At 44.9% G+C, this 11455-nt stretch overlaps 1 protein-coding gene across 1 annotated transcript; it reads left to right on the top strand.

Moving 5' to 3' along the window:
• Positions 1-396: 396 nt before the first annotated feature.
• LZIC (leucine zipper and CTNNBIP1 domain containing) lies at positions 397-8293 on the top strand (the record flags this gene model as incomplete). Its single annotated transcript, XM_080692672.1, has 6 exons — positions 397-497; positions 3501-3636; positions 3908-4006; positions 5488-5583; positions 5738-5819; positions 8235-8293. 6 exons carry the CDS (start codon positions 397-399, stop codon positions 8291-8293), a joined length of 573 nt encoding a protein of 190 aa, XP_080548798.1.
• Between the last annotated feature and the right edge of the window lie 3162 nt (positions 8294-11455).

Here is an 11455-nt window from a genome sequence, read left to right as displayed (position 1 = left end):
ACCTGTGATCCTTCTGTCTCAGTCTCCCAAGTCATGGGATTACAAGTGTGCACCACCATACCTAACTCTGTTCATTTTTTTTTTTTTTTAATTTACAGTACTGGGGATTTAACCCAGGAATATTCTACCTCCGAGCTCTACCCCAGCCCTATTTTCTTTCCTTTACTTTAGAACAGGATCTCACTAAGTTGTGGAGGGCCTAACCAGGTAGCTGAGGCTGGCTGCAAACCCGCGATCCTCCTGTCTCAGCCTCCCAAGTACTGGGATTACAAGCGTGTGCCACCACGCCCAGATAATAATTTTTAATTAAATAACTAATTTTAAACCGCACTGGCATGCGCCTTCACATAACCAAATATACTGAATGTGGATTTCTTGTTCTACATAGAAATGAACATGGCTTCCAGAGGAAAGACAGAAACAAGCAAATTAAAACAGAATCTAGAAGAACAGCTGGACAGACTAATGCAGCAGCTACAGGACCTGGAGGAGTGCAGGTACCATGCCTGTGGTCAGGCTGTGCAGTGGCTTCTCCCTGCAGTGGGAGCCGGCTCCGTGATGCAGGCCCGCGGGAGATCCCGTTTCTCCCATCGTGTTTCTCATGCTGCTTCGTCTGTTACAGCAGAAAACTCAGTGCAGGCTTTGCAGTCATGAAGCATTTGAAGTTATTACTATGTAAATGTGAACTTGGGCAAAATATTTAATCTCTTTGAAATGGAAATAATAACACTAGCCTTGTCTTTAGTATTTAAAATGGTTCTACCTGGAATCAGTTCCTGGTAGGTGTTCTGAGCCTTAGCTGCTCACAGGATCAAGACTGGGCTGGGGATGTATCTCTGTGGTAGGGCGGGTTCAATTCCCTGAGTTCAATTCTCAGTACCAAAAACAAACAAACAAACAAACAAAAAAAACAGAAGAATGTTCGTTTCAGATTTTATCAGCCTTGAAAGATTTTTATAGCCAGGTGTGGTGGTTCACGCTTTAATCCCAGTTCTTGGGAGGCTGAGACAGAAGGATGGTAGGTTCACGGCCAGCCTCAAGAATGTCATGAGACCCTGTTTCAAAATAAAGAATAAGCCGGGCATGGTGGCACATGTTTGTAATCCCAGCATTCAGGAGGTGGAGACAGGAGGATCACAGTTCATGAACAGCCTCAGCTACTACGTAAGTGAGGCCCTTTGCTACTCAGTGAAACCCTGTTTCAAAATAAAGAATTAAAAATAGGACTGGGGGTGTATCTCAGAGGTAGAATGTCCCTGGGTTCCATCCCCAGTACCGCCAGAAAAATAAATCAATAAAAAATAGGGCTTCAGGGCCAGGCGTGGTGGTGCACGCTTGTAATCCCCACGCTTGGGAGGCAGAGACAGGAGGATCGCGCAGGTTTGAAGCCAGCCGCGTGCGCTGGCTTAGGAGACCCTGTTTCCAAATAAAAATGTAAAAATAGGTCTGGGAGTGTAGCCCGGATGTAGAAGGGCTTCCAGGAACCCCAGTACCACCAAAAAAAAAAAAAAAAAATAGGGCTTCAAATGTAGGTTGGAAGGTAGAATGCCTGAGTTCCATCCCTAGTGCCACAGTAGGTGGTTGTTATAAATATCACAAATGAAGGAGAGGACACTAAGCTTGGCCCAGAGTAGGTGCTTAGTAAGTTGGAGCTGTTATTACTTGCAATAAGTATTTAACGAGTGGCTTCCTTGATGAATAAAATAACCTCTTGCTCAGGTGACAAGGACTGTATTCTGTATTGCTGTTGTTTTGCAGAATACAAAGTGTTTTACTACCATTAATAATGATAATAACAGCTTTTCTTATATGTGTGTGTGTCGGGGGTACTGAGGATTGAACCCAAGGACATTCTGCCTCCGAGCTACATACCCAGCACTTTTTTTTTCTTTTCTTTTTTTTTTTTTTTTTTGTGGTACTGGGAGTGGAACCGAGGGGCATTCTACCTCTGAGTGACACCCCCAGCCCTATTTTTTTATTCTTTATTTTGAAACAGGGTCTCACTGAGTTGCAAAGGGCCGAAGTAGCTGAGGCTGGCTTTGAACCTGTGCAATCCTCCTGTCTCAGCCTCCCAAATGCTGGGATTACAAGCATGTGCCACCACGCCCGGCTTCACCCAGCATTTTTAATTTATTTTATTTTACTATTTATTTATTTAATTATTTATTTATTTATTTTTGCAGAACTGGTGATTGAACCCAGGTGCATTCTACCTCCAAACTACACCCCCATCCCTATTTTTTATTTATTTGAAAACAGAGTCTCACTCAATTGTGGAGAGCCTCCCTAAGTAGCTGAGGCTGGCCACAAACCCGCAGTCCTCTTGTCTCAGACTCCTAAGTACTGATTACAAGCGTGCGCCACCACGCTCAGTTTATTTGTTTTGAAACAGTCTCACTAGGTTGCTTAGAGTCTTGCTAAATTGCTGAGGCAGTCCTCGAACCTGTGATCTTCCTGTCCCAGCCTCCTTGTACTGGAATGACTGGCATGAACCACCATACCCAGCAATAATAACAGCAATTCATGAGGTACCTGTTACTGTATATGCCAAGCCTTTCCTTATCTCATTTAATGCCCATCGCCCTCCTATTAGCTAAGTGCTATCATTACTCAAAGCTTTATAGATAAACCGGGCTTGGCTATTATCTTGCCCAAGGTTCTATCATTTACTGCTTAAAGGGAAGTTATTGTGTGGTTTGTTAAATGTGCCTCATTTTGGTAAAAGAAAAATGTTTAAGCCGGGCGTGGTGGTGCACGCTTGTAATCCCCGCGCTTGGGAGGCTGAGACAGGAGGATCGCACAGGTTCCAAGCCAGCCTCAGCTACTTAGTGAGGCTCTCAGCAATTTAGTGAGACCCTGTTTCCAAGTAAAATATAAAAAAGGTTTGGGAGTATAGCCCGGAGGTAGAAAGCCTCTGGGTTCCATCCCCAGTACCAAAAAAAAAAAAAAAAAATTAGAAAAATGTTTAGGGACCGAGGGCATAGCTCAGTGGTAGAATGTTTGCTCTTGGGCCCTGAGTTTGATCCCTAACACAAAAAACAACCCCAATACACACAAAACTAACTTCCAGGAAACTTTAATTACTAAAGTAATTAAATTCTACATGGATAGAAAATGGCCATAGTAAAACCATCTAGACATTTCCACCATTAGCAATTTGGAAATTAGCATTTTCATCTTAGCATTTTGATATTTTTCTTTAACCTTTCTCTAATGAACAAGTCAAAGATTGCTTTTCTTCCTGAGCTGAGCATAGTGCTGCATGCCTGTAATCCCAGTACTTAGGAGGCTGAGATAGGAGGATTGCAGGTTTGAGGACAGCCTCAGCAACTTAGTGGAATGCTGTCTCAAAATAAAAAATAAAAAGGGCTATGGTTATAGTCCAGAGGTAGAATGCTCTGGGTTCAATCCCCAGGAGCGCGCACACACACACACACACGCTTGCTTTTCTCACTTGGCACTCTATGTTTTTCTGCATTCTGGTGTTCACTGTACTCCAGAGAGGAACTCGATACAGATGAGTATGAGGAAACCAAGAAGGAGACTCTGGAGCAGCTCAGTGAATTTAACGACTCCCTAAAGAAGATCATGTCTGGAAACATGACCTTGGTGGATGAGCTGAGTGGAATGCGGCTGGTGAGTGTGACTTACACTTTCTCTTGTAACTTGTTTCAGATACAGAATGTGTGCTTACCGAGGTGGAGCTGCTCTTCCGTGCATAAAACAGCGCAGGCCTCCAGCTCTCCAGCTGGTTACGTATTGGGCTCCAATGACAAACACAGATAGCAAATGAAAACTGATTTGCAGCCGTGTTTGATAAGCAAAGGCCTGCTCATAAAGATCCGTCAGCTGTTGCAGCTCTCATTCACTGGACTGTTGTGCTCGGTTTCTCCTCCCCTGTTTCTAGGCTATTCAGGCAGCCATCAGCCAAGCTTTTAAAACTCCAGAAGTCATTAGATTGTTTGCAAAGAAGCAGCCAGGTCAGCTGCGGACAAGGCTAGCAGAGGTAAGGCTCTTTAAATCGACCCAGTCATTGTGCGCTTTTCTTCCTCGCCTTGTGATAACTTGCAGTTCAAAAATTGGAGGTGGAAGCTGGGCGTGGTGGCGCACGCTTGTAATCCCCGCGCTTGGGAGGCTGAGACGGGGATCGCACGGGTTCGAAGCCAGCCTCAGCTACTTAGTGAGGCTCTCAGCAACTTAGTGAGACCCTGTTTCCAAATAAAATATAAAATAGGTCTGGGAGGATAGCCCGGAGGTAGAAAGCCTCTGGGTTCCACCCCCAGTGCCACCAAAAAAAAAAAAAAAAAAAAAGCCGGGCGTGGTGGCGCACGCTTGTAATCCCCGCGCTTGGGAGGCAGAGACAGGAGGATCGCGCAGGTTCGAAGCCAGCCGCGCGCGCTGGCTTAGGAGACCCTGTTTCCAAATAAAAATATAAAATAGGTCTGGGAGTGTAGCCCGGAGGTAGAAGGGCTTCCAGGAACCCCAGTACCACCAAAAAAAATAAATAAAAAATAAAAATAAATAAAAATAAATAAAAAATAAAAATAAAAAAATTGGAGGTGGAAGCCAGGTGTGGTGGCGCACGCTTGTAATCCCCGCTCTTGGGAGGCTGAGGCAGGAGGATCGCACAGGTTCGAAGCCAGCCTCAGCTACTTAGTGAGGCTCTCAGCAACTTAGTGAGACTGTTTCCAAATAAATTATAGGTCTGGGAGTGTAGTCGAGGTAGAAAAGCCCTTAGGTTCCACCCCCAGTACCACACACACACAAAAATAAAATCGGGCTAAGTGTGTAGCTCAGAGGTAGAATGCCCCTGGGTTCCAACCCCAGTACCGCAGGGAGGGGGGGGATTAGACTGGACTGGGGCTTTTGTTCTGTTTTGTGGTACTAGGGGTGGAACCCGGGGCTTCCTACCTCTGGGCCACGCCCAGCCCTATTTATAACTTACTTGGAAACAGGGTCTCACTGAGCTGCAGAGGGCCTTCTCAGTAGCTGAGGCTGGCCTTGAGCTGCGATCCTTCTTTCTCAGCCTCCCAAACGCGGGGATTACAAACGCGCGCCACCACGCCTGGTTTGTGTGTGTGTGTTGTCCTAGGGACTGAGCGCAGGGGCATTCTCCCTTGAAGCTACACCCCAGCTCTGCTTTATTTTTTATTTGGCAACAGTGTCACTGAGTTACTGGTGCTGCCTTCAAACGTGATCCTCCTGTTTCAGCCTCCCAAGTACTGGGATTACAGGTGTGTACCACCGGGCACCACTTGGAGTTCTTTATAACATTAATCAACTAGAGTTTATTTCTTGTGGTGCTGGGAATGGAACCCAGGGGCATTCTGCTTTGAGCTCTGTCCCGGCCTTTGGAAAGAAGGGCCTCGCCAGTTGCTGAAGCTGGCCACAAACCTGTGTTTTCTTTAAGCAGGTCTGAAAAGCTGGATTTTATGCACGGAACATTTTTTACTTCTATGCCAAATGCTTTGCATTCATCTATTGTAGATGGATAGAGACCTGATGGTAGGAAAGCTGGAAAGAGACCTGTACACCCAGCAGAAAGTGGAGGTTCTCACAGCCCTCAGGAAGCTTGGGGAGAAGGTACTGGCATTTAATTTAATATTGTAGACAAAAGCGCCACACTTAACACATGTTACAGACTTCACCCGTGATCTAGCGTGTAGACCTGTTGACCGTGGTTCCTAGAACCTGCTTGTAACGTTTGAATCTACTCTGCTGGACTTTTTTTGTTTAGCTGACTGCAGATGATGAAGCCTTCTTGTCAGCAAACGCGGGCACCATACTCAGCCAATTTGAGAAGGTCTCTACAGACCTTGGTGAGTATCCTCACATTTTTTTTTTTTTATTATGTGTGTGATGTTAGGAGTTGAACACAAAGATGGTCTACCTCTGAACTAAACCGCCAGCCTAGTTTTGTTTCATTCATTGATTCATTCGTTCATTCGAGGTACTGGGGATTGACCCCAGGCGCATCTACCTCCGAGCTATACCCCCAGCCCTGTTTTTTATTCTTGTTTTGAAACAATCTCACTAAGTTGCAGAAGGCCTGGGTAAGTACCTTAGTCAGTCTGTGAAACTACGGTCCTCTGTCTCAGCCTTCCAAGTACTAGGATTACAAGCGTGTGCCACCATGCCCAGCCTCAGTCCTATTTTTATTTTTTATTTGGAAACACGGTCTTACTGAGTTGCAAAGGGCCTCACTAAGTAGCTGAGGCTGGCTGAGAACCCGGATCCTCCTGTCTCAGCCTCCCAAGTAATGAGATTACAAGTACGCACCACCACACCCAGCTTCTACTTTATTTTTTATTTAGAAACAGGATCTAAGTTGCTGACAATCTCACTAAGTAGCTGAGGCTGGCTTCAGACCTGTAATCCTCCTGTCTCAGCCTCTCAAGTACTGGGATTACAGGTACGTGCCACTATGCCCAGCTGTTAGTTTTTGTTTTAAAACAGGGTCTCACTGGGTTGCTAAGGGCTTCAGTAAGTTGCTGAGGCTGTTCCTGAACCTGTGATCCTCCTGTCTGCGGTTTTCAAATATTGGGATTACAGATATACAACACCATTCCTAGTTCCCGATAATTTTTTTCTATTTTTTGATACAGAGTATTGAACCTCCAAGCTTGGCTCCCAATACTTCTTAAATAGAAATATGTTAATGCACCCAATTTTTCTAAAAAAAAATATATATATATATTATATATTTATATATAAATAAAATATATATGTATAATAAATATATATTATGAAAAATATATAATATATATTTTTTTTAGCTGGGTGTGGTGGTGCACACTTGTAATATCAGCGCTTGGGAGGCTGAGACAGGAGGATCGCACAGGTTCACAGCCAGCCTCAGCTACTTAGTGAGGCTCTCAGCAACTTAATGATCCTGTTTACAAATAAAGGATACAATAGGTCTGGAAGTAAAGCCCGGAGGTAGAAAAGCCCTTGGGTTTCACTTCCAGTACCACCAAAAAAAAAAAAGAAGACCTGAGTGTGGTGACACACCCTTGTAATACTAGTACTTGGGAGGCTGAGACAGGAGGATTGCAGGTTTGTGGCCAGCCTCAGGTACTTAGTGAGACCCTTCGCAACTTTTTTTTTTAGTGAGACACTGTTTCAAAATAAAGAATAAAAAATAAGGCTGGGGTGTAGCTTAGAGTTAGAATGCCCCTCAGGTTAATCCCCAATACGGCAAAAAATAAATGAATTAATTAACAAAATAATTAATTAATTATGGCCGGGCATAGTGGCTCACACTTGTAATCCCAGCATTCAGGAAGCAGAGACCGGAGGATCGGAGTTTGTAGACAGCCTCAGCCACTTAGGCCCTTCACAACTCAGTTAGATCCTATATCAAAAATAAAAAATAAAAAGCTAAAGGCTAGGGGTATAGCTTGAAGGTACAATGCCCCTGGTTTCCATCCCTGGTACCTATAATAATAATAATAATAATATAATAATAATATAATAATAACAATAATAATAAAAGGATGAGGATGTAGTTCAGAGGTCGGGCATGGTGGCACACGCTTGTAATCTCAGCATTCGGAAGGCTGAGACCAGAGGACTGCGATTCACGTACAACCTCAACTACTTAGTGAGGCCCTCTGTAACTTAGTGAGACCTTGTTTCAAAATAAAGAATAAAAAATAGGGCAGGGGATGTAGCTTGGAGTTTGAATGCCCCTAGGTTTCATTCCCAGACCCGCAAAAAAAAAAAAACAAAAAAAAAAAACGTTAAAACAATAAGAAATATTTGTTAAGGCAGACGTGATGGTACATGCGTGTAATCCCAGTATCTGGGAGGCTGAGACAGGAGGATCGTGGTTCGCAGACAGCCTCAGCTACTTAGCGAGGCCCTTTGCAATTCAGTGAGACCCTGTTTCAAAATAAAGAATAAAAAATAGGAAGCCGGGTGTGGTGGCACATGCTTGTAATGCCCGCGCTTGGGAGGCGGAGACAGGAGGATAGCGCAGGTTCGAAGCCAGCCGCGCTGGCGTAAGAGACCCTGTTTCAAAAATATAAAAATAGGTCTGGGAGTGTAGCCCGGAGGTAGAAGGGCTTCCAGGAACTCCAGTACCACCAAAAAAAAAAAAAAAAAAAAAAAAAATAGGGCTGGGGGTATAGCTCGGAGGTAGAATGACCCAGGGTTCCATCTCCGGTACCACACACACATACACACACAAAAAAAAAAGAAATAACTTTTGTGTTATGTGTCTTTCTCTTCAGGCTCTGGAGACAAAGTCCTCGCTCTGGCAAGTTTTGAGGTTGAAAAAGCAAAAAAATGACACTGTGGAAGCTTGTGACATTTTTCATGTTCTTACTGTAAATGGTATTTTTTTCTGAGGATTTAAGTCATTGTAAAGAAATAAGAGATTTCCAAAATGTCTTAATACCTGAGAGCAGGTGACATGGAGCCACTGTGGCCTCTGCTGGTCTCCCCTGTCCGTGTGGCGTCCTGCGCTCCCTTCAGTGATCGGCCTCTCTGGACTCAAGTCAGGATGCGTGTGTTGGGGAGCGGGCAGTGGACTTCCTGTTTTTATTAAGCCTCCTTAGTGTTAAGTGCTCACAGTGCTAAAAAGAGGTGATCTTTCTACGCTTTGATCAAGCAGTTCAGCGGTGTCACTAGATCTCATAGAGTTTTAAGTAATCTTAGAAATCATTTTTGTTTTACAGACTAGGAAACTAACTCAGAAAGGGCCACATGCTTTGCTCAAAGTCACATTATAGAGAGCGGAGATAAAATTCAGCTGTCCTGACTCCCAGTTCATCCCCCGCGAGTCTTCCCTCTTTATTCAGTAGTGTTGTTTTGTTTTGTGGTGCTAGTGATTGAATTCAGAGGCATTACACCTCGGAGCTGTATCCCAGCCCTGTTTAATGTTTTTTGAGACAGAGTCTTGCTTTGTTGCTAAGGTTGGTCTTGAGCCTGTGATCCTGCAGACTCAGCCATCCAAGTACTGGGATTACAGGCGTGTGGTGCCACACCCAGCACTATATGGTACTGTTAAAAAAATAATAAATTGCTAGGTGTAGTGGTGTGTGCCTGCAATCCCAGTATTTGGGAGGCAAAAACAGGAGGATTGCAGGTTGGAGGCCACCCGCAGCAGCTTAGCCCTTAGCAATTTAGCAAAACCCTCTTTTAAAATAAAAATTAAAAAGGGCTGCCGGGCGTGGTGGCCACGCTTGTAATCCCTGCGCTTGGGAGGCGGAGACAGGAGGATCAAGCTGGTTCAGAGCCAGCCTCGCTTGCTTAAGAGACCCTGTTTCCAAATAAAAAAAATATATAAAAATAGGTCTGGGAGTGTAGCCCGGAGGTCGAAGGGCTTCCAGGAACCCCAGTACCACCAAAAAAAAAAAAAAAAAAAAAAAAAAAATTAAAAAGGGCTGGGGGTGTAGCTCAGAGGTAGACTGCCCCTGCTTTCAGTCCTCATTTCCATAAAAATACATAAATAAACTCAACTTGCATTTGTGCAGTTCAGTGTCTGAAAACTCCATGTCCAAACCCCAAGTTAACTGGGTACGGAGGAGCTCGTTGCCAGTCTGAGCACTCTCAGCGTGAATGGGCCCATTGTATCCCTGAATTTCAGACTGGGAACAATGGGAGCCCTGTTGTGTGTCTCCTGAAAACACTTGCCCTCCTGAGCAATAGGAAATGGCAGCCAGGCCCTCCAGGCCTGCGGCCTCTGGCCATGCTCACAGGGCGGGAGCCGGAAGCCACCAGCAGCTCTTCAGTGTTTGGAGACAAAATAAGTCAGGAGGAAGGGCGAGTGTCTCCGGAGCCTGTGTCTGCGTGACCGCGCGTCCACGTGGCCCTGCGCGTCCATGTGCTTATTCCCCAGGCTTCACGTGTTTCTCAGTATTCTCTTCCTTTGCTCTTTATACAAATTAAAAACTTTTTAAATACTTCTCGTATACTGTAACTCTACTAGGTGCTTTGCCAACTGGACAGATTAGGGAACCTCAGCCACACTGATGCCTTATTTGGAGCATTCAATGGTTTCTGTTGTTCTTTTTGAGCCAGGGTCTCTGTGTTTCCTAGGATGGCCTCGAACTCCTGGGCTCAAGTGATCCTGCCTCAGTTTCCCGAATAGCTGGGTCTGCAGGTGTGCACCACCATGCCTGGCTAGTGATATACTAGTTTTTTATATACTGGCTTAGAACCAACTACAGAAGCTGGGTGTGGTGGCACACGCCAGGAATACCAGTAGTTGTGAGGCTGAGACAAGAAGATCCCAGTTTGAGGCCAGCCTCAGCAACTTAGTGAGACCCTCATCAACTTAGCAAGACCCTGTTTAAAAAATAAGTCAAAAGGGCTGGAGGTGTCATTTGGAGGTAGAATGCCTCTGGGGTCAATCCCCAGTGTGTGTGTGGGGGAACTGACTGAAATGGTGATAAACCAAGAAAATAGCAAATTACCGGCTGTTCATCTAGAGCTTTGTGATCATTTACCATTATTCCAATTTTCTGTGTCTATTAAATGAGGTGAAAGTCATATAATCACTATTTTGTAGTGTACAGTTTAGCGGCAGTCAGTGTGTTCGCAGGATACACCCATCAGTACAATCCCAAAATATGTATCACCAAAGTAGACCTCGTAACATTAAGAAATGCGCCCCATTCCCTCCTTCTTCCAGCCTCTCATAACGACTAGCCCACTGTCTGTCTCTATGGATTTACCTATTCTGGATATTTTATATAAATAGAATCATACAACATGTGACCTTCTCGTGTGTCTGGTTTCTTTCACGTAGCATAGTATTTTTAAGGTTAAGCCGGGCGTGGTGGCCCACGCTTGTAATCCCAGCATTCGGGAGGCTGAGACAGGAGGATCGCCGTTCGCAGACAGCCTCAGCTACTTAGTGAGGCCCTCTGCAACTCAATGAGACCCTGTTTCAAAATAAAGAATACAAAATAGGGCATGGGGTGTAGCTTGGAGGTTGAATGCCCCTGGGTTCCATCCCCAGACCCGCAAAAAATAAATAAGAAAAAAAATAGGGCTGGGGTGTAGCTCAGAGGTAGAATGTCCCTGGGTTCCATTCCCAGTATCACAAAGAGAAAAAAAAAAAAAAAGAATAAAAAATTGGGCTGGGGGTGTAGTTTGAAGGTAGAATGCCCCTGGGTTCAACTCCTAGTACTACACACACAAAATAAATAAATAAAGGAAAACCACTGGGGGGGGGGCACTGCTGGGGATTGAACCCAGAGATGTGCTACCTCTGAGCTATACCCCTCACCCTCTGTATGTACATGCATGCATGTTGTACTGGCAATGAACCCAGCTCTTGCACTTCATGGTGGCACACGCCTGTAATACCAGTTCTTGGAGGCTGAGACAGGGGGGTCATCAGTTCAAGGACAGCCTCAGCAAGTAATAAGACTCTCAGCAACACAGTGAGGGCTGGGGGTGTTGCCCGCGGTAGAATGGCCCTGAGTTCCATCCCGGTATCACA

The sequence above is a fragment of the Muscardinus avellanarius genome (genome assembly GCF_963383645.1).
Source record: "Muscardinus avellanarius genome assembly, chromosome: 3".
Classification (NCBI taxonomy): Eukaryota; Metazoa; Chordata; class Mammalia; order Rodentia; family Gliridae; genus Muscardinus; species Muscardinus avellanarius.
This window is presented reverse-complemented; position numbering and strand designations above follow the sequence as displayed.